Source organism: Crocodylus porosus, unplaced genomic scaffold (genome assembly GCF_001723895.1).
Source record: "Crocodylus porosus isolate Cpor-Errol unplaced genomic scaffold, CroPor_comp1, whole genome shotgun sequence".
NCBI classification, from domain to species: domain Eukaryota; kingdom Metazoa; phylum Chordata; order Crocodylia; family Crocodylidae; genus Crocodylus; species Crocodylus porosus.
The window spans coordinates 10,048,717-10,071,429 of NW_017728918.1; the positions used below are offsets into that span (position 1 = coordinate 10,048,717).

The window sequence follows — 22,713 nt, forward strand, 5'->3', positions numbered from 1 at the left end:
AGTCATCCAAGTCACAGCCCCTTAACTTGTTCACCAGTATGGGGTGGGATACCGTATCAAAGGCCTTCCTGAAGTCCAAGTATACGACATCCACCTCTCCTCCTTAACCTGTACTAACTTCAGTAGGTCACCACATCCCAATGATTTGCAGCTGCTGCAAGCGAATGCATAATAATGCCACTGGGAGGAGCAGCAGCAGCAGCAATGGCTGAAAAATGCCTTGCTGATTAGCATTAACATCCTCAGCCCACCTGTGACCCCCCAACAGGGACGACATACTCTCCCAAGGCACTTCAGTCTCATCCAGCTAACCAGGACCCACGTCCTCCTGCACTGTACAGGGCAGGGCCATGACCTACTCTATTGCTCTCATTTCCCCATTCCTTCTCCTTTGCTCTGAGGCTCGGTGGCTTTACACAGACCCAGCATGTCTGAGCCAAGCTGCCCACCCCTCTTTTGCCCAGAGGCTCCCCAACCCCTTCCACCTCCTAGCTGGCCACAGCTCTTCCTGGCATGTGCTGGCTCTGGCCTCCTTGAACACCCGTGCTCCCTATCACCCCCCAGAGAATGAACTTCATGCTTTGGTGCCCATAGGTAAAGGGACCTCAAGACCCCAACTTGAAGCCCTGGGTCTTGACCCAACCCATCCAGGACCACAGCTGCGACCCATGTGTGTCAGCACAAGTCCAGGAGGAAGAAGAGGAGGAGGCAGAAGTACCACGAGTGAAAGGAGAGGTGCCCTCAGGCCCCGAGAATCTTCTTGACCAGGTAGCCCGGCATGGAGTAGAAGAAGAGGCCAACCATCAGGAGCAGCAGAGCAAGGAGGAGGATTCTGAGGAGGAGCCAGCGGTACGTGTGCCAGAGGAAGTAGCGGATGGACTTGAGGGGGTTCAGGAACCAGATGAAGCTGGTGTCCGGCCGGCTGAGGACAGGAGAGCAGAGCGGCCAGAGGGAGGGAGAGGAAGGCAGACAGAGAGAGAGAGAGAGAAAGGGGGACGAAGGAATGATAGACAAGACAGAGACCTTTCAATGGAAGCAAATCCCAGGGCTACCCCCACCACAGACCCAACCTCAATGCCCTCCATCCTCCTACCCAGACTTCACCCCTGGCATGCAGCCCGCACCCCCACCAGAGCCTCAGCTTCCCTTCCCTTAACCCTCGCCCCATGGCACTCACTTGGGCTTCTCCAGTGGGTCGGGCTCATTGCGTGCCAGCCCCGCGGGGGATTTCTCTGCCTCCTCAGCTGTCAGCAGGTGCAGCTCAGCCTCCACCTTCCCCTGCAGGGAGCACAGAGGGGGGGATGAGATCTTGCCACCCCAGGTTGAGAGCTCTAAGGGAGCAATGGGCAGGGGAGCCCTGGTCCAGAGCCTGCGGGAGCCCTCAGCACAGGGCCTCAGCGGTGCTGGGTTCCCCATATATGCTGTGCCCTTCAGTGCATCTAATCAGCTCCCCACATGCTCCCAGTATCCTCACCACCAGGAAATGGGCCAATGGGCTGGAGCAGAGGGGGGTCTGAGGTCTCCTGGGATTCCCTGATCGTCTCCACATGGCTCCATGGGGACCAGCAGCCTCTGAAGCAGGGTGGTGCAGTGGCACCAGGGGAACTGGAGGGCCCCCGGGTGAGGGAACCACTCATTCTGGAGCAGGAGTTAGGCTTCCAGTGTGAGACACATGGGCTTCTGTCATGTTGCCCTATTGCAGCCCTGGGCTCCTGCCCCTGGTGGTGCTGATGCCCCTCACTCCCAACATGCAGCCCCATTGCTGCCCCATCCCTGGGCTCTTTACATGCCCTTCCCCAGGGGTCATGGGCAGAGGCAGATCTTGGATTTTGAAAAGGGGGGTGCAGATATTGATGTGAATCAACACATATTTTTCTCCAGTTAAAGAGAAATTAGAAGTGTCGCTAATCTGTTCAGTGCCTAGTACTATAGTATTTGGGTTAAGACCAAAAACCAATATAACTTTATTAGAGGGTCACTAATTTGCAGCCAGATTATATATTAACTGAAAAAACACAACAAATTAGGCAAAAAATAATCAAAAGCTCTTTTGTCGTTATTCCTGTAGTTGTTATAATGAAATGTACATCTCTCATTCAGATCTGGAAAACAAAATTTAGCCTCTTTGAAAGCCTTGACAGTGCCTTCACTGTCAGTCATCGCTATGCCTGAGTTAACATGACTACACTTTACTTATAATGTGTAATTAACTGGCAAATCATACAATAAAGGTTAAGGTTTTTAGCTAAAGCCAGAAACAACCTGCAGGGCTGTGAAGCAGGTAAGAGTTATTACCAGGCATGGCTGACAGACAGCAGCACTGCAGAAGAAAGGGTAGCTTGATCAGCGGAAGATCAAGACTATTAAGTGGGAGAAATGGACATTAATATCTATGGAATGAAAAGAGATTAGCAGGAATCAGGGAGACAACAATAAACCAGGAAGTCATGTGACTCTGAATAGAAATGTTGTTCCCTCTAACGGGAAGTTGGTTTTAAACTTTGGCTGGAGCAGGAGTGAAAGGGGGTGGAGCTGCACCCCTGCCAGTGGGCATGGCCCAGCTTCCACAGTCAACCAGCGTCCCCACACTGCGAGGTCCTCACCGTGACCTCCATCTCATCGTCCTCGTTCCGGGCTATGAATGGCCACCAGCCCTTTACCCGCTTCTGCTTGAAGATGGAGAACATGGGCAGGTCAGTCTCTGTTACCATCTCCAGGGTACACTGCTTGGCCGTCTTGGCACCTCGTGGGAACCGGTTGAGGTCCAGCTCGATGGCGCCTGGTGAGGAAGGAGGTGGTGACTCCTGGCCCCTGCACCAGTGATGCCCAGGCAGGCACTGCACAGCTGGTGCTGGGGTGGGGCAGCACTCTAGCTGTGTGGTACGATCCTGTCCGGCACCTTGCACCTTCCCCAGCACCTTCCCATCCCTTGCTCTGCCCCTTATTCTGCATTCATAGATCATCTTCTCTGGCGCCCTCTTGTTCCCCTCTTCCTACCTTTGGGCCCCTCTTCTCCTCTGGTTTTGGGTCAGGGTTGACTGTGTCATCTTAGTTTTGCTAAGAGGTTACACAGTGGATTTGTCTAGGATGGTTTGGACAGGGATAATCCTGCCTCAGGCAGGGAGTTGGACTAGAAGTGACCTCTGGATCTCCCCACTTCTCTCTGAGTCTATAAACCCTGCTACACATTACATATAATACACAATTTCCTGGCAAATTACATAATAAATTTAGACGGGCCATACATGCCAAGTAAGACTAGCCTGAAGTGTCAACTCATTATCACACAATTAACTGGTGAGTCGCACAATAAATTTAGACTGGCCGCATGTGCAGAGTAATTGTCACACCATGAAAATGGCTGTCCAGCTACAAAGTCACTGCTTGAACATATGTAGCAGCTTGACCACTGGTTTCTATCCGGCTTTCATTTGAACATGCAACAGGGTACTAAGACTAGGACTTGCCCCAGCCTTATTTCAAGACCCATCCCGCTCCCTCCAGTCTCATGTCCCTGGTGACAACAGCTCGGAGCAGACCCCCAGAGTATGGTGGCACCAACTCCCCCCACCAAACTTTCTGTGAGGCACCCGAACCCAAGCCCAGGCTGGGCCAGCCCCACATCCCGCACGCACCAAGGAAGTCATCAGCGGAGAAGTGGTCGGCATCCCAGACCTGCAGGGTGAGGCGTGCAGGGATCTTGTACTCAGTCTCATCCCAGGAGAACATGGACTCCTTCTTGGAGATGACAATCTTTTCCTCAGCCATCAGGTAGTCGAAGGGGAAGATGTAGCGCCAGTTGAAGTTGCCCTCACCCGTCAGTGAGTGGTAGTGGACGTCTGTGTCCTGCTTGTCTTCCTGCTGGCCTTTCAGCCACCTGGAGGGACCACAGAGAAGGAGCCCATTACTGGGAGCAAAGGGAGTTACATGGACACAGGTAGGAGACCACAAAACGAGGCAATAGTAAAAAGCCAGACTTCTTGGTGTTCATCCTGTTCCCCACACCAGGACTGTGGCCTTCAAACCACATCACCTCCTTCAAGCCTAAGTGTGGCTGTGTCCCCTGCCAGAGAGCTCCCAAGCCCGTGGCCAGTTCCCCAAGCCGACGCACCCTCGCACAAAGATGTCGCTGGATTTCTCCCCAGTGAAATAATCATCGTCTTCCAGGACAACCTCGTCCGTGTTCCACACGATGACTCTCAGCTCGTATCTGGCAGGGAGGAAGGGAGACGCGGAGGTGAGGGAAGGCTCAGGGCAGAGAGAGGGAAGGAAACAGGGAGGCAGATTCTGCAGCAGTTACACACGGTGACTGCTACGGAGCAATCTGCCCCAGAGTTTGTCCTGTGGGAAGAAGTGGACACACGATGGCTCTTGCGCATAGAGGGAGTCCAGAGGTGGGCAACAAAGATGATCACGGGCTTGGAAAGCAAGTCCGACAAGGAGATGCTGAAGGAGCTGGGCACACTCAGCCTGCAGAAAGGTGCTTAAGAGGGGACAGGACAGCAGTCTGCAAATACCTGATGGGCTGCCATAAAAAAAGAGGGAAAGCACCTTTTCTGTCTCGCTGCAGAGAGGAGAAGGTAGACCAATGGCTGAAAGCTAAAGCAAAGTCAGTTTAGATTAAATATATGGAAAAACTGCTCTACTGTTAGAGCAGGGAGGCAGTGGAATAGATGCTTAAGGAAGGGGTGGACTCTCCATCGCGGGAGGTGTTCGGGGAGAGGTTGCGCAGCCACTGCCAGGGATGATCTGGGTGTAGCGATGCTTGTGCTCCACTGTGGGGATTTCCAAGGCTTCTGGGCTGTTTGCCCCTTCTCTCCTTTTCTGCTACAAGTGTCAGGGTATTATTAAGTCTTCCCAGAGGCAACTGGGCTGTGCCAATGCTCCTGCTGGGACCAAAGCCAGAGGGTCCTGGCTAGAGGGTCTTGCTCCTCTGCTTGGGGTCAGACCAATGGCGCATTTGGGGTCAGGAGGTAATTTTACCCCATGGTCAGACTGGTAGGGACTGGGGGGGTGCTGCCTTCCTCAGTAGCTGGGGCACGGCCTCTGTCTGGGACCTCTGGAGCATGTATTGACTATTTTTTACAGAAGCAGGACGTTGGCAGCTGTGGTCCCTCTGCTTTCCCTGTGGCAGGTTCGGGTGTTAGGTCCGTGTTGTGTCAGGCTTGACGGTAGTCTAGATTGTGGTTTGTCTGGGCTGGTTTGGACAGGACTGACCCTGCCTGAGGCAGGGGGTTGGACCAGATGTGAGCTCTGGAGATCCCTTCCAGCCCTATTTCTCTATGACTATGAGCACAACCATGACCATGACCACCACCACCATCTGCACTGGGTGACCTTGCCACTCAATACACAGCGTGCTGATAGCTCAAATGGATATCTAGACGATACTGGGTAGGGAAGAGTGGCCATGTGAAAGGTACCCCAGGGTAAAGTTACTACACCCTGGCTCCTGGGATACTGCCGAGTGGGGTTTCCATGCTGCCCTCCTCGTTGCACCCCAGACGATCCCAGCTTATCGTTCTCTGGATGCAGTTCCTGAGGCTTCAGCACTGACAACACCTCAGCAACACCCGGCACAAGGACGGCAGTGATCACACCAGGTCACAGATACAACGAGCCTGCCAGGCCACCATTCATGCCGGGCACTTACAGGTAGGATGTACCTGCTGCAGGTACGTCACTAAGGGCAGAGGAGAGGAGGGGAGGCCAGCCCCTGCCCTGGGGCTCATGATAGAGCTGAGCACAAATGGGACGACTTGCTAGGAGCCCAACTGAGCTCTCTGGGGCAGAGGCAGGATGGGGGCGGGAGTGGGTGCAGCCCACAACGAGGCTATCCCTTGCAGAGTGTGACCGACGGGCTCTTACTTCTTTGGCTTCCTGGGCGAGATGTCGACGGCCGTGCCTGGCGCCGGCATGTCCATCGGGAACATGTCCACCCACATCTCCAGCCGGCCCTGCAATGGCAGCAAGGCCTGGTCAGCTCGCTCCCTCCACCAGGCTCCCTGCCCAGTACTCCCAGCAGACACTTCCTTGGATCCCATGCCTGACACCAAATGAAACAGCTTCATGGAGCTTGGACCAGGGGATGGGGCCTTGGCTCCACCCCACCCCCCAGGGGCAAAGAGCATCTTCCACCCATGGAGTAGCTAAGGGGAAACAGGGGATGGGGAGGATGAGAAGGGGCCCTGGAGGTGTGTGGACATGGAGCAGGGGGCAAATGGAAAGGGATTAGGAGCTAGAAGCACGTGTGCATGGGGCACAGCCCAGTGAATGGGAGCCCAGAGCTGCAAGCGTGGGTGGGGGGAGCATCACCTGCTCGATGCCAGGCTTGTCGGGGTTGAGCAGTGGCCGTGTCTCCACGTGCTCGGGCACCAAGCGGCAGCCCACGCACGGGATGTCCTCCCAGTGGTGCAGGACCATCAGCCCCAGGTGCTCATCCGTCTTCTTCTTCTGGCCTGCAGGGGCAGAGCGGAGGGGGTGGGTTGGCAGGGACGCAAGCCCCACGGGGGCTTTTGCCCCAGACTCCTGGCAGAGGGACACAGAGATGCAGCGAGTGCCATCTCCGCACCCCATTGGGCTCTGCAGTCTCCCAGCTCTGAGGGGTGGAAAACCCCTTTCCTCTCCAGCCTTCTCACACCCACGCGGCCCCAAGCCTGGACCCAGCGCCGCTGTAATCCAAGAGGTCTGGGGCATGGCAGGGAGCCAGGGAGCCGTGGTGGGGCGTGGGGCCGTGCACCCTGCCCTGCCTTACTCTGCCACCCATCACTCACCATTTTCATCCTCGATCTCGGTGGGGCCAGTGAAGACGCGGTTGGCCACCTTCACCCGTCCGCCGGGCCCGAAGTGGGGCCCATCCACCTTGCCCTCCTTGCACAGCTTGGACAGGATCTGCGTGGGCTTCATGGGGTCCCGCCAGATGTTGTAGCCATGGCTGCAAGCAAAGGGCAGGGGTCAGCTGGCGGGGGTCCAGCCCTACAGCTCCCCACAGTGACCCCTTCCCCATTCCCCCCAGGGTGGGCTGCCAGCACAGGGCCAGGCATCGTTCCCGGGGGGCGGGGGGTCCATACATGGCATAGGTCTGGGAGATGCCGCAGGTGGCCCGGTGCTTGCTGTAGTAGCGGTTCTCCAGGTCAATCTTGGTCTCCCCGATAAGGTCGTCGGTGCCCACCAGGTCCCAGTCGTACACTGCCACTGTCAGCATGGACTCCATGGGGAAGGTGGCCTCGATGTCGAATGACCTGGGCACAGGGGCAAGCGGAGGTCAGCCCGGGCTCTGGCCCATGGTCCCTGATGGGTGGCAGTGCCAGGGTGGGCTCCAGACACCAGACCGGTCAGGCTGCTGGCTGCCTTATTGCCACGGCCATGGAGCATCCTGTGGCCGGCACAGGCGGGGTGATGCTCTCTGACATGCCCGCAGCATCTTGGCGGGCTCTGCTTTGATCCACCCAGGTGTGCTCCGGATGGGCCCGGGGTGGAGCAGCTAACGGGGAGCCCTGGACGGGTCCCAGGTCCCCCCAGGGGGCAGATGCTGTCATCCAGGTCTGGCGCACCCAAGGCAGCCCTGCTCCCTCCCAGTGCCCTGCTGCCCCAAAACAGAGAACACAGCCCTCCTCATGACAAGGTTGAGAGGGACCCCCAAGCCCTCGAGCAAAAATCACAGCTTCAAACCCGGACCCCAGGGACAGGGAGCAAGCCCTGAGACACCAGGAGTGCCCCCCATCGGCGATGGGCTCTCCATCCCCAGAGGTGTCAAGGAGGGTGGGGACAGACACGAGTGGGGGGTGATCTAGGTGCAGCGATGCCTCTGCTCTGCTACGGGGATCTGGGCTCCACTGGTTGCCCCCTCCCCTTTCTTCTTTTTGAAGCCTTCCTCCCAGGCGCTGGGTGCTGCAGCCCAGGCTGAGGAAGAGGACGGGGCTGTGCCAGTGCTCCTGCTGGGACCTGGAGGCTCCTGGAGAGGGTCTTGCCCCTCTGCTCAGGGTCAGACCGACCATTGCATTTGGGGTTGAGAAGGAATTTCCCTTCCCCGGTCAGACTGGTACAGACTGGGGGGGGTTGCCTTCCTTTGTAGTGGGGGCACAGCCCCTGCTCGGGATCTCTTGAGTGTATATAGAAGCCAACCCACTCCTTTCTGTAGGACAGGAAGGGACCTCTTGACTCACGAAGCCCCGAATTGATAGGCAACCATTTATCCAAAAAGTCCCAACCATGCAACAAAACTGTTTCCAAACAGTAAAAGCAGCAGAAAGCCCAGAGCCGTGGGGCTGGCAGAGGTCACATCTAGTCCAGCCCTGCCTGAAGCAGGACCAGACCCCTGTCCAAACCAGCCCGGACAAACCCACTGCCCAGCCTCTTTGTAGGACTGCTGTCGAACCTGACACAGGACATCACACCTGAACCTGCCACAGGGCAATGGGGGAACAACAGCAGCCAAGCTCCTGCGTCTATAAAAGGTTGTTAATACATGCAAGAGATCCCAGGCAAAGTTGTGCCCCTACTATAGAGGAAGGCACCCTCCAACCCAGCCTGTACCAGTCTGACCATGGGGGGATATTCCTTCCTGACCCCAAATACAGCATCGGTCTGACCCTGAGCACGGGGGCAAGAGCCTCTAGCCAGGACCCTCTGGATTTGGTCCCAGCAGGAGCACTGGCTCATCCCAGTCCCCATCCCCAGCCTGGGCTTCAGCCAACACCCAGTGCATTGGAGGGAGGATTAAAAACACCTGGAAGGGCATGTCATGTGATATGCCTCTGCTTTCCAGCAGCAGGTAATGGGGGCCAGCCGCTGGAGCACCTTACTTTCCAAAGATGGGGTTGAGCTGCTTGGAGATGTAGTTCTCCTTGTCCTTGATGTCCGACTTGCCCAGCTTGATGGCAATGTAGGGGTCAGCTTTCCCGTTGATGTCAGCAGGGTGCAGGTCTGTAGCCTGCAAGGGAGATAGGAGACCCCCACACGTCCCTTCAGTTTTCCCTGCGCATCCTGGGGCTGAGCCCATGCAGAGGGGGCATGGCAGCACGTGCTTGCCAGGCAGCCAGGAGCTCCACGAGGAGCTCAGAGAGCAATGGCGATGACAGATCAAGGTAAAAGCAGGGAGCTTGCCCCTTCCAATGGCTACAGCACAGGTCTTGGTATCGTATGGAGACCCAGCCCTGCTCCACCCCCCCGGGCAGAAGGGGGGACCAGGGCAGAAAGGAAGACCTGCCCTGAGAAGCAGCGCTTGAGATTGCACAAGCATTGCGTGCATGTACATGCATGCAGGCGTGTGCATGCAGGTGTGTGGGGGGCAACCCCCCAGGGCTGCCTGAGCTCACTTCTCCCAGGACAGAGCCTCCAAGACAAGGGAGGCAGGGACCAGGCAGGAGCTGCCCCAGAAAGAGCAGACCACTCTCTCCACCAGTGCAATTCCTTGCATTTCAGGAGACGACAGCAAAGCCATGGGGAACTATCCAGCCTCCCCTCCAGAGTCGGGGTGCACGAGATGAACCCCATCTCCCCCTGTGCCCTGGATGAGCTAGGAAGGGGGGCACATCTTCTGCTGGAGACTTGGAGGTCCCCAGCCAGACCCCAGGCCCTCTGCTGCTACCAGCCTACTCTCCCCTGCTCAGGGCTTCCCGCGTCAGCAGCTAGGGCTGGGCAGGGCGCTGCTCTGTGCTGTGGGTAACTTTCACGCAAAACTATTTTTCACTGGAAAATGCCAATTTCACCTGAATTTGAAAGTTTTGTGGGAATGGGCCAGTTCCAGGGCAAGAAGCTGGGGTATTCTGGTCATCTTCTCCAGACTGACTGTGCAGCTGGCGGGGATGAGACAAGCTTTCAGGCACCGAGCGTCCTTCCTTGGTGCCCGGATGCCTGTCTCGCAGCTTTCCTAAGTACACCAAAGCCCCTGGCTTCTTCCAGATATCCTGAACCAGCACAGATGCAACAACTCTCCAAGTTCACCCCAGTTTCAGTGAATGCTGTGGTTGGGAAAGAGCCCCCTGCTCCAGGTAGGGAAGGACTGGTTAACACCGCCAGCTCCTTGGGGACCCCAGAAGAGACTGAGGCTCAGGACACTCCCCTGAGGAATAGGAGGACCAGCTTCAAATCTGCCTCTGCTCGGGGACTCTAGACCCCAGGCTTCCCCTCTTCCCAAGTGAGTGCCCTGGAGATATGGAAGGGAGGTCGTCTCTGCTCTTGGATCTGCTCCACTTTGCACAAATGATTAGACATATGTGAGGCTGGAGGGGATCGCTCTGTAGCTCAGCAATGAAACTTCAACCATATGGCGTTTTTCCGGCCGTACACACGACCCCTTGGAAGCCCGTGGCCAGCCCCAGGACATCCGTAGCTGAGAGCACTTCTCCTTATGGCTTATGTATCACCACCCTGCTCCCATCCTCCGTGGCTGGGGAACAGGGAGAAAGGTGCAAAGACCAAGCTGCCCGTTGCATCGCGCTCACCCGTATGACGTACACACGGACCAGCACGTTGATGGGGTCGTTGCTGGGGATGCCCTGGAACATGCCGAAGTTGGGGTCGTAGCCTGCCTCCTTGGTGATGTCGTCTGGGAGCGGCACTTTGTAGACGCACATGGAGCCCTGGGGTCAGGAAGACATCCCCGTGAGACACATGAGGTCTGGGGGCGGGGGCGGGGGGCATCCTGATCTCCACAGTCCCAGGGGAGAACCCAGAGCAAGTCCAGCCCTGCGTTCCCAGCTCTGCCTCGAGTACCCAGGAGGATCCAGGGGGGCTCACTGGTGTGCTTCCACCCCCTTTGATTCCTGCTGCACCCCAACCAACTGCCTGGCAGCGACAGCAGCATTTCTAGTCAGGCAGCAGCAAGGGCATCCCTGGACTTCATGTCTCCTTATCATCTCCCTAATTCCTGCTAAACTCTTCATTCCACGGGTGTTAGCACCCCTCTCTCCTTTTAACGGTCTTGACGCTCCACCAATCAAGCTAACCTTTCTTCCACCATTCTGCTGCCTGTCGGCTGCTCCTGGTCACAAACCTCCTATTTCACAGGTTGCTTTTTGCTCATTTCAGTGACGTCCTATTTGTTTTCTCCTTCATCTTGAATGGACTAATACAGCTCCAGCCCCCCCTAACGTATTAGTAAAGCTTCTAGTTTCTTTTTAGCTGGGGTAAAATGGGTGTTGTTTTAGATGGGATGATGCACTTCACCATCTGCAGCCTTTTTTCAAAATTTTGGATCTGCCCATGCTCGAGGATTGCAACTTCAAGCAGTTCAGAGGACAGCATCAAAAGGACATCCATGGTTTTGCAAGGACTCTGAAGACTGGTTTCCAGGGGTGAAGGGGAGTGAAGCAGCAAGGTGTTTAAAACAGCTGGTAAGCAAGCCCGACACCTTGGTTTCTAACTATGACAGGTTTTGAAGCTTCAGAGCTTTCCAGGTGTCCTTTGGGAGGGACAGACCACTGGGGCCACTACACAGCAAGCTGCTTTCTATGTCCCTGTACTGTCAGCGGCAGTAGAGACACATGGGGTGATGGGCAGCTTGCATCTGCTAGAAGCTTACTGCAATAATTGGGAGCATCACAGTGGGATGTGAACAGCCAGGATCCAGTATTGGCATTACACCCTATTGGAAAGGCTGACCGTGCTACACCTTCATTGCTGGAGAGAGCTTCAGACAAGAAAAACCTCTGATGAGATCAACAGGGTTGTGGTTCAGAGGGCACGGACACACTGCACTTGGCCCTCTGTAGCGGGAGAAGTGTGACATGGGCACACTGGCAGAAGTCACTCTACTCCGGCATGAAGCCAGGAGTAAGTTATGCTGGTTTTTGGGGTCATGAATCCACAGACCTACTCAAGCTTCACTGCAGGACACCTTCACCCCAGGGCAGCCAAAGACTTGGAACAGCACCTGCCAAGGGCAGCTACCCCAGGGGAGGTGGTCGTCTGTCCATGCTGGACCCCAGTGTAACTCACTTTGGGTCCTCAGTGTGTCCCTGTCTTGAGTGAGGCTTGTTCCACAGAAAGAGGAGGTACAGGAGTAGCCCATAAACTGGGAAATTTGCTGGCAGGAATAGATCAGATGCTTCCTTAGGTGGCATATAGCCCCTGTAGGGACTGTTGGCATTTCAGGTCTTAAAGGGAGATGAATGCTTGAGCACTGCAGCTGTGACTGACCCCCGAGGCAGGCAGAGGAGGCAGTGGTTCTTCCCCACCCTTTGGGGCAGCCCTGGTTGTCCGGCCCTTGGAGGTCTCCCACCCACATACAGATCTAACCAGAACTGATTCCCATTGCGTCTGGGCCCTCTCCCTGCCTGGCTCCCCTCCACCCGCCTTGACACTGGGGCCCAGTAGCCAGGTCCCCCTTTGCCCTCCGGGCCCACCGGACACACCTTGAACCTCCCCACAATGCGCTCGTCGTCTGCTGTGTTGTCGTCATCATCCCCGATCTTGCCCCGGAAGAGGTTGAACGTGTGCAGCCAGTCCTCAAAGTTGTCGAACTCGGCTTCCAGCTCTTTGTTGAATATCTGGAGGGGCAGAGCATGGCAGGTGGAGTAAGGGATCCCAAAGCATTCAAGAGTGGCTTGGGTCCCCCTCTTATTGATGGGAGCCTGGGTGCTAAAGGATCCCAAGTGGGAAGGTGCCTTCCCGAGCCTTGAGTCTTCATGATCGTGGGCACCTATCGCACATCATCTCTCCCATCTGCCAAGCCAGCTGCTCGTACCCCAGTGTGGAGGTTGATTCAGAGCCTCCCTGCTCTGAGAGCTAGAAACCTGCTCTTCGTGTCCATCCTCCATTGAGTCCTGGCCAGTTTATGCTGCTTATTCTCATCTCCACACTCCCCCATCCCAACAAGCTCCCTCCCAGGCATTTAACCCCTTACAGAGCCATCTTGCCCCCTCTCTTCACTTCTCATTTGGAAGTCCCCAGCCCAGAGCAAACTCAGTGAGCAAATTCACCCCCCATAGGAATGGGACAGCCAGACACCAGCTTCAGATCTCCCTGATGCCTTCCCCAGGGATGCCTCCAGCCCAGTGTTAATGCAGTCCCTATCCCTTCACTCGGACCTCTGCAGCTCTCTTGCATTCGCTGGATGCAGAAGTGAGAAACTTACCAGAAACTGAACTAGGAATTTAGTTGAACGTGCTCTAGTCGTGAATCAAAAGGCTACCAAGCCGTTTCTGCTTGCTCAGAGTTATTCTTTTGCTACTTCTCTGACTCGTACCCCTCCCCATGCCTACCCTCTGTACCATAAAGCTTGCCATTATAGCCAGCCTTGTACATGCTTGGCAGGGACTGGGCAGTCTGTCTTGCTCCCTTTGCTTCGCTGACTAAGGAAGGCTACTTTCTATGCTTCAGGCTATAAGAAGCACCCAGATATATTCTTCTGGGGTTAAGCAACCCCTGGGTCTACAGGATTCTTGTATCCCGGGAAGTACAGGGCCCAAAGACTTGAGTCCGGGTGGTGGCAGCAGTACCCCAGGTTTGTGCGTGTTATCCAGGAAGGGGGTTGGCAGTAAGTAAGCACTCCTGGGGAGGCATCCAAAGCTTGGTTTTCAGCCGGGTGCAGTGAGGCAGGCGGCTCAGTGCAAGAGCGCCCCCCACTGGCTCACCACACCTTCCAGCTGTGGGTGCCTTTAGCGCCTCTTTACCCAGGGAGCAATAAATTCCCGCAGGGCCCCAAGAATCATAGCAGGATGTGATGGTGATCACAAACCCCCCTTCCAACCCTCTCCCCAGTTTCAAGGATAAGGTGCCATCTGCTCACCTTCATCTCATCAATTTTCTGCTTGTTCTTCTTCTCGGGGACCTCAGGCAGCTGCTGCTGCTGCTGTTGTTGCTGCTGCTTCTTCTTCTTGTCCTCCTTAGGCGCCTTGACCTTCTCCTTGGTCTTGGCCTGGCCCTTGGAGCCTTTCATAGGAGAGTCATCGAGTTTGATTTCTGAAGCCGAGGGGACAGGTGGGAGATGGGAGTAGGGAGGGGGGAAGGATGGACACAGGACACTCAGCCATGGTGTGCATGAAAGCTGGCAGCCAATGCCTACTGTTACAGCCAGGGATTTCCCTCCTTCTCTCAGCAGTTGCCTCATGCGGGAATGTAGCATCTTATTTGCTGCTAGATCCATGTTTCAAAGACCATTTGGGTGTCTCATGGAGATCCAGCATCTCCTTTCATATTAGGGCTGATAAGGCTTCACCCCTGCATCTCCTGAGCTGAGAACTGGGTCAGTGAGAGGCAATTGCCTTAGCCAAAAGGAAGTTATTCACACCTCCCTGCCATTTGTCTACCCTGGAAACTCTCCATCTCCAGTGCTCAAGTGGCCCTGAGGCACAGGGAACCCTGAGCTGAGCAGGGGTGAATCCAGGATCTGCAGGATGAAAGCACAGCCCTTTGCAAAATAAGCTATCAGAGGTCGGTGCAGTAGTAGGCTGTTACCCTGCCTGCCAAGGATGCAGCAGAGAGGGACCCGGCACTCTGTGCCAATGGAGTAAAGACTGCATGGCTAGTAAGGGAGCTTGGGGTAACGTTTCCCAGGTGCTGGGACCATCCTACTGTTCCCCATTTCAATGCCATTGCCCATCCTCTCCCCTTGGTCTCTCTCTCCTGCCAATTCCTGTGGCCTCTTTGCCATGCAGATAAGAACAGAGAGAGGATGACAGACAAAGGCATGGATGCAAAGGTGTGGAGGAGAGAAGACAGAGGACAAACATGCTCAAGCAGTACTCACAGGCAACTGGCAAAGAGTGAGATGAGAGACGACACATGCAACAAGCCACCAGCACCACGTACGGATGCTGCGATGGGGAAGAGGGGACCAAGAACTGGGAGTGGCCAGAGCAAGCCCAGGCCCAGCCCCTGGTGCTCTGCCAGGAGCAACCTGGGACTGCAATCAGGCTCCATATCACATGCAGCTTCCGGTACCCAGCATGCATGAGCAGACCCATTGCCAGGGCATCAAGCTTTCTCCTGGGAGGCTGTTAGAGGCCAAAGGACACCAGGGAACAGAGACTCTGGATCTCACTAGAGGCTAGTACCTTAATGGCTGCAGTTCAGGGAAGCTGCACCCAAGCTGAGAGCTTGGTGCCAATGGGTGAAAGGCGATGGGTTGCCCACATGGAAATGGAAGCCCTGTGCCCAGAGAGGAGGGAGAACAAGGGCAGCAGTAAAGCCCGTGCCAGCATCCTTCCAGGTGAAGAGGGGATCTGAGCTGCCATGGAGCATATACTTCTTCACCCATGCCACCATCCTAACCCAGCCTGTGCTGGCAGGGGGAAGGGGAGAGCTGAGCTGAGCTGCCATGGACCACAGGAGCCAACTCCTTGCTGAGCCTGCTAGGATGCTGGCTGGGGCCCTGACTCATGTGAGCAGAGATACTGAGCTCATGAGAGCTGGGAGAAACCCTGGAATAAAACTGCCTAGACACCCAGAAGGTTTACCTGTCCTCAGGACTGTGACCAGGAAAGTCAACCCCATGACTCAGTGGCAAAAGCCACCCACCCCACTGGCACCAGTCGTAGTTTCACAGTTTCATAGTTTCTAGGGTCGGAAGGGACCTGAGTAGATCATCTAGTCCAACCCCCTGCCATGTCAGGAAAGAGGACTGGGGTCAAACGACCCCAGCAAGGTGTACATCTAACCTCCTCTTGAAAACCCCCAGGGTAGGAGCCTGCACCACTTCTCTTGGAAGCTGGTTCCAGACCCTAGCCGCCCTGACCGTGAAGTCGCGCCTCCTGATATCAAGCCTAAGTGAAGTAGTGCCTCCTGATATCAAGTCCCTCCCCTTTGCCAGCATGTAGCATAGCAGGACCCCAGCGTGTCTCCTCTGGCATCTCTTGCTGCTCAGTATGAACTACTCCCTCCATCCACACATCTCTTAGGGGACATTTAAAGCCAGCACGCTCACAGCAGTAAATAGCACAGACAACAGGTGGAGGAAATGAAGACCAAAACACAGAGATCCTAGTCACACTGAAGCTCCCACCCTGGCCAGGCTTCACCGTGCTGGACCCAGGAGCACTCAGCTCCCCTGGTGACCCAGATCAAGCCAGCTGCTTCTTCCAGACACTGGGTAGAAGCAGGGAGGGGAGGGCTGGGCTGCAGCTGTGCTGTAGCTAATATACTGCGGTACTAATATAAGCACAAGGTTTGGGGTCAAGGATCCAGGGCTTGGCTAGGAGTCCTGAAAACCCACATCCTTTATCTGTACCAGTATTTCCATTGGTGACAGTGAGACAAGCTCAACTGGCCACAGAGGGGCTCAAATTAAGACCCCCAATAAGTAAGGCACTCTGGGAGGTACCCTGGGTTATAGAAGGGCACAGGGACACCTCCCAGCAGCCAAGCGGGGGAGATCCTTGCTTTATGTCAGGAACTGAGTCCTCCCCCACATTGGCAATGCACTGGCAGGGTTCCTAGAGGCAGAGACATCATCCATGGTGCCGGGCGAAGGGGCTAGCCACAGGGACCCACCTGTGCCCTGGACCCACAAGGCTTCAGAGGAACAAGCCACCCAGCCTTGGAGACAGATGTCCCGGGAGCAGGGAAGGGAGAGGCCTAGGAGGCCTTCCTGGAATTGGGCTGGAAAAGGGTCATTGCTAAAGATTCCTTCCCCCTTGTACAGAGGCTGGGGCCCTGGGTGCTTTGGTGAGCCAAGCTTCAGGACAGCCAAGGGATACAGAGAATATGCCAGGTCCCTAAGACCTCTCAGAAAGTCAGTAACACATGTTGGCCTCTGCTCACTAGGCTGCACTGCCTACCTGCCAGCCCACACCTCAGCCAGGCAGGGTGGAGCCTGCCAAAGGACAAGCACTGGGATTAGGGGGCAACTGAAGTTAGCAATGCGACACATCATCACATCCAAAGGCAGGCTGGGATTCCCCAGGCTGGGCTGGACACACAGCCTGTTCACACCAGTGGCATCTTCATCTGTTTGCACCCGATCTGGAGCATGCAGGGTGTATGCACACATACTAAACTGACTTCAAATAAGGCGACTAAACTAAGTTGATTTAACTAAGTCAACTTAAAATAAGGTGGCTTAACTAAATTGACTTAACTAAGCTGATTTAAGTTAAGCCACATCGGCGCGTACACACTTATGGCTTCTTAACATAGTGGCAGCCATCTAGTGAGCTACATTGATTTAACTAATGTGACTCAAGATATACACCTTGGAGACGTATTATCTTATGCCACATTTAAATTGACTCTGCTCCACATGTGTGTATACGCTCTAGCAAGTAAGTTGACTTAAAAAAGTTAAGCCGGCTTAACTGTTAGAAATTTAGTATGTGTGTACACACCCACAGATGACTAGTTATCCCGGGATAATGGCCAGAAGCACATAATAGTGTGCCCTAAGTCACTACCCTGGGTTATGTACAGACACACACCCAGGCATTTGCACTGCTATTTTTCTGAGTGTCGCTTCTCACTGGATTCTAGCAGGCGACACCCCTGCATGGTTGCATATCGTGCACCCGGTCTTGCCTTTGCAAATGGTGTAAAGGGGGATTACACTGCTGCAAACATTATGTGTGTCTAGGCCTACTGAAATGCATGAGTAGATCCTAAATTGCAGCCGGGAAGTGGAGGGAAAAGCATGTGGCCAGCAGCAGGCCAGAAGCCCTGGCTTTGGGTTGAACCAAGTGCATGATGAGAGTGATCCTGCTTCTCAGATTTACCCTCTGCTATGTCCATTTCTTCCTTCTCCTCGGCCTCTGCTGCAGCTGCCTCCTGCTGCCGAAGTTGCTGGGAAGAGACGAAAGGGCTGGTAAGTTGGGTTGGTGCGGTGAGGCCCAGACCCTAGGTTTCCTACTGAACAGAAATGCAGCCCAGCCTGTGATGGCTTACAGGACTCTGCCTGTGCAAGACGGCCGCGGATCCCAGTGACCGTGCAGACATCACGTCGGGGGACCAGGAGGATGTGAATGCACTAAAATGGGTGCACTGGAAATTAGGCCTCGCTGGGAGGTTGGGATGTGTCTCCCATCATCCCCACTGGGGTCCATAATCTGACCCCACCGCCAGCAGAATGGCTGCACCGACAGGGCTGAATTCTCCCATCACTCCCCCTGATTTCCTGGGACCCCAGCATCCCCCCGGTACCGCTGGGGTCTCCCACACGCCCACCCTCCACCTGATATGATAAGCCAGAGCGAGAGACCCACCTCTCAGCTTGGACCGAGTCCTGAACAGCAACCGGCGTGCATGACCCAGCCTCCCTCCATCTACCTGCACCTTATTTCCTTCTCCTTTCTCAACACTGCCTTCAATTTAAAGCTAAGTCCACCAAGACTGACTCTTTACCAGCCCTGCAATAAGCCTGCGAATTGGGAAAGCAGCTAAAAGCAATGTCTTAAGAAGCCCAGTGCCAGGACAGGCTTGCTGTGTCTCGGAGAGGTTCATCTGCCCGTTTCTCCGGCAGCAACACGGCCAGGGAGACCACATTTGATCCAGAAGCTACTTCTCTTACTCTGCTCCATTTTTTTTTGACCTTTTATATTGGTTGTATTTTGCTTTCAGAGAAGCAGACTCTAACAGGAAAAGACTGTTATTAGGTCCTTTTTAGTCTTCGATAGCAAAAAGGACCATCACTGAAAGGGATTGGACACATTTTTGGAGGAAAGGGGCATTGGTCACTATTAAGCACAGAAGTGCGAGGCACAACCTCTGCATCAGACCTGCCTGAACCGTCAATGCTGGAGGCTGCAAGGGAGAGAGGAAAAGGGGGAAAAGCCTGCTCAGACCCTGTTCGCTCTCCCCTCCAGCTCTTTGCTGCCGTATGCCACAGGAGACTGGGCAAGATGGATCTAGGGTCTGACCCAGGACATGGCACGCATGGCTTATGACCACACTGGGCCTTTCACCACCACCTACCTGGGAAGGGTTTCTTATAGCCACCCCCAGATGTGACTCCCCTGGGATTTTGAAGCCAACTCCCAGAGGTTTCATGGAATAAAACCAGCCTGGTGAAACCTTTCATAATTGTGGGCAGTCAGGACCTGCTTTACGCCTCATGAGGCAAAGCATCCACCATAAACCCCTCATGCCGGCAGGGAAAGGGGGCACTGGGTAAGCTGTGTGCCAGCGGGAGAGAGAGCAAAGGAAGTTGGATGCCACCTCTGCAACAGTTAGTTCCCTGCTAATAGCCAGTAGCTAAGAGCAGCCTCACGGCTGCTGTAACTTGTGCTCTGTCTGCCTTTCTGGTAGCTGCGGAGGCTCAATATGTTGGGATATTTGCTGGGAAAGGAGAGTCCTTAAGATCCCTGTGTGGACTGGGGGGTGACAGTGGGCAAGAAGCTGACTATGAGCCAGCAGCGTGCCCTTGCTGCCAAGAAGGCGACCGGCATCCTGGGCTGCATTGGGAGGAGCGGTGCCAGCACATGGAGGCGTGTGATTCTTCCCTCTATTCAGCCCTGATGAGACCACATCTGGAGTGCACCGTCCAGGTGTGAGCCCCCCCACTGCAGAAAGGATGTGGACACATAGGAGAAGGCAAGGAAAATGGTTGTGGGGCTGGGGGACAGGACTGGTGAGGAGAGGCTGAGGGAACTGGGCTGATTTAGTCTGCAGAAGAGAAGACGGGGGGTGGGGGGATTTGATAGCAACCTTCACTTCCCTGCAGGGGGGCCGCAAAAAGGATGGAGCTGGGCTGGTCTCAGTGGGGACAGATGACAGGATAAGGAGCAATGGGCTCACGTTGCAGCAAGCTGAGTCGAGGTTGGATACTAGGAAAAACTTTCTCACGCGGAGGGTGGTGAAGCACTGGACCAGGCTTCCCAGGGAGGTGGTGGACTCTCCATCCTTGGAGGTTTTGAAGACCAGCTAGACAAAGCCTTGGCTGGGATGATGTAGCTGGGGCTGGTCCTGCTTTGAGCAGGGGGTTGGACTAGATGTGACCTCCTGAGGCCACTTCCAAACCAAATTTTCAGTGACCACACTGGGAGAACAGGCTCAGTGTCATATGCCCAACTCCAACGCTTCTGGAGGAATCATTATAGAGAAGCAGGACTGGATGAGACCTGTGTGGGAAGGTTGGAGGTGTTTCTTACCCCCACAGCAGGATGCTCCAGGCATGGTGTCACGGAGGGGCAGAGTCATGGGACAATCCCGTAGTTCTGCATCATACCAGCTATGCAAGCTACAGCACTGTGGTGCCAAGCTCCCGGAGCATAGCAGTGAATCTGCCCCTTGAACGCTAGACTTAGGGGTCCCCTATAGCGTGGCCTCTGCCCCTGCCCATCCCCAGCGCTGCCCCTACCTCCTTCATGGTCTCGATGGAAGCGAAGTACTTGGACCACCAGTCCAGCATGCTCTCATCGGGCTCCTCTTCCTCCATCTCCTCCGCTCCACCTTTCTTCTTCTTCTTCTTCTTCTCCTTCTCATCTTCAGGCTGCAGGAGCAGGATGGGGAAAGAGAAAGATGGGATCAAGGTGAAGGAGCCTTTCAGTCCAGGTCACTCAGATACAGGGACGGGGCAGTGTGGAAGTCCCTGGGAGTTGTCTGTGCTATGAGAGACCTTCCTTTAAGGATGGGGAAACAAAGTGACATGCTCAAGGCCACATAGAGAGTCAGTAGCAGAACCAGCAGCAGCAACTGGGTCTCCTGAGTTTCCTGGCCTGGCACATCCTCACCGGAGCCTCCTGCCACCCACTGCCCCAATCTGGGGATGGAAATGGAGCTGGTGGGGTTTCCCCAAGGTGGGGGGCAGCTTGACAGGAACAGCCCCTTTAGGGGTACCCATAATGGGAACAGCTTAGCTCAGGGGTCTCAGTGCCAGCTACCAGCATGATCCAACTTCCAGCAGGGCTCAGCATAGCAGGGTCTGATCCCAGTGTCTGGGAAGATGCCCTGGGCTTCCATGGGCCATGGGTTACGCTCATGCCCCCGGTATCCCTGACCACCCCTCCAGCACCCCCAGACAGATCAGCAGCCAGGGAAGCAAAGCAGCCATGAGTCTATCAGACCCGGGGCAGAGGGAGGAGGGCAAATCGGGGCCCAGGCATCACTTACCACGTCCACCTTGACCACCGCGTCCGAGTTCTGCCGCATGCAGAGAGGGGACAGGGAAGGAGACAGCCATGTTACATATGCACAGGCAGCAGCCCCACACCCTGCACACTCGCACATGAACCCACAGAGAGCACGGGAGATGCAAACGCCCTCACAAAGGCAATGGATGCAGGGCCCCACATCAGCTCCACATGCAGGGAGGTCAAGAGAGGAAGGCAGGCCGAGAGGCCTGCTACTGGGACATGCTTCTTGGCCTGGTGGCATGGGACATGTCCTGGGGCCGGCTGGGAAGGAGATGGACTGGGATCCAGAGAACTGGAAGATGTCCGCGAATGTGTGCTGGTTGGGGTGGCTCAGCCCCAGATGCCCAGGCCAGGGGCTTGTGCACACGTGTGCATGTGTGCAAGGGCCCTGCAGCCACACTGTGTGATTTCTACACTCAGATCCAGAAATCCCATGCACGTGTGCAGTAGGACCCTGGCTCGGTATGGGTGTTCATGCACTGTGTGTGTGTGAGAATGCAAGTGTGCACGTGTGTATCCACATACATGTGTGTGGGCACATGTATGTGTGTGGTGTGTGTGTGTGTAGGTGTGCACACATATGCATGTGCATCTGCTCGTATGTGTGCACGTGTGCACCCTATGTCCACCTGTACACTAGGAGCCTGCCACACACACGCACAGCCGCGTGCTAGGGGTCACATGCATACACAGGAGCTTGCGCGTGCACCCATCTCTGCCCCTCTGGAGGGGCTGCGACGGGAATCCCCAGCTGCTATCCCGCGGCTGCGCTCACACGCTGCTTCGCAGGGGACTCGGACGCAGGGTGCGGGGGGAGGAGGTGCCAACCGCCCGTTGCATAACAGCCTGGCACTTCAGGGACCCCAAGCTGAGCTTAGGGCCGTGCCCCTGCCGGGTTGCGTGCGGGGAGCTGCTCAGACTCATCAGGCATGTGCTGGCCTTTGTTTTCTATTCTGCTGTGGTCCAAGCCAACTTGATATCTCTGCTCCCCGGATATCTCTTCTCTGGCCAGGCCAGATCTGCGCTGATCCCTGCAGCTTCCCCCCACTTTGGCCCTTTCACCCCAGGCGCTGGATGCATTGCACACGCCGTGAGACAGGCGGGCTGGCAGCTCCCTCGAGAGGCAAGAGGTTCCTGGGATACTCACGGCCTCCAGCTTCACCATGGTCTCCATCTTCTTGATGGGAACTTCTGGCTCCATGTTGACGACGATCTCGCCTGCAGGGTGAGAGTAGGGGCCTCCATTTGACAGGGCCATGTAGAGGTTGAGCAGCTTGGCTGGACAGAGAGAGAGAGAGACAGGGAAAGAGAGAGAGAAGAGAGTGTAGACACGAGACTGAGATCAGGAGACGAATGCAGCACGGACGGGGACAAGAGAGGACAACGGAGGGGGGAATGAGAGTCAAGCAGGAAGAGAGCCCTGCCCCGGCAGGGAGAGTAGAGGGGATGGGAAAGTCCAGCTCAGCTGAAGCACCTTTGTGGGGAAAGGACCCACGTTCATGGAGAAATGTCTGGAGTGGGAAGGGCCTGATCCTGCTTGGTGGTACTAGGTGCTGCATGGCCATCATGAACATGAGGGCTGAAGGGACCTCGAGAGGTTACATCTAGTCCAACCCCTGCTCCAAGCGGGACCAGCCCCAACCGCATCATCCCAGCCAAGGTTTTGTCTACCCAGGGCTTCAACATCTCCAAGGATGGAGAGTGCACCACC

General features: G+C 55.6%; 2 protein-coding genes across 2 annotated transcripts in view; both read right to left on the minus strand.

Annotated features, from left to right (window-relative positions):
* DRC1 (dynein regulatory complex subunit 1) overlaps positions 1-277 on the minus strand; it is a 27,912-nt gene extending 27,635 nt beyond the window's left edge. Inside the window, exon 1 of the mRNA XM_019538115.1 lies at positions 252-277. Coding sequence (XP_019393660.1) covers positions 252-277 — 26 coding nt within the window. The remainder of the gene's footprint in view (positions 1-251) is intronic.
* A 396-nt stretch (positions 278-673) lies between these two features.
* Positions 674-22,713, minus strand: part of OTOF (otoferlin) — a 139,635-nt gene continuing 117,595 nt past the window's right edge. Inside the window, exons 30-46 of the mRNA XM_019538117.1 lie at positions 22,150-22,280; positions 20,980-21,009; positions 20,228-20,359; positions 17,649-17,715; positions 13,733-13,875; positions 12,357-12,491; positions 10,446-10,583; positions 8,805-8,932; positions 7,071-7,241; positions 6,774-6,934; positions 6,316-6,458; positions 5,869-5,957; positions 4,112-4,210; positions 3,636-3,877; positions 2,604-2,779; positions 1,178-1,278; positions 674-922 (exon numbers count right to left, since the gene is read on the minus strand). Coding sequence (XP_019393662.1) covers positions 742-922; positions 1,178-1,278; positions 2,604-2,779; positions 3,636-3,877; positions 4,112-4,210; positions 5,869-5,957; positions 6,316-6,458; positions 6,774-6,934; positions 7,071-7,241; positions 8,805-8,932; positions 10,446-10,583; positions 12,357-12,491; positions 13,733-13,875; positions 17,649-17,715; positions 20,228-20,359; positions 20,980-21,009; positions 22,150-22,280 — 2,267 coding nt within the window. The 3' untranslated portion in view covers positions 674-741. The remainder of the gene's footprint in view (positions 923-1,177; positions 1,279-2,603; positions 2,780-3,635; positions 3,878-4,111; positions 4,211-5,868; positions 5,958-6,315; positions 6,459-6,773; positions 6,935-7,070; positions 7,242-8,804; positions 8,933-10,445; positions 10,584-12,356; positions 12,492-13,732; positions 13,876-17,648; positions 17,716-20,227; positions 20,360-20,979; positions 21,010-22,149; positions 22,281-22,713) is intronic.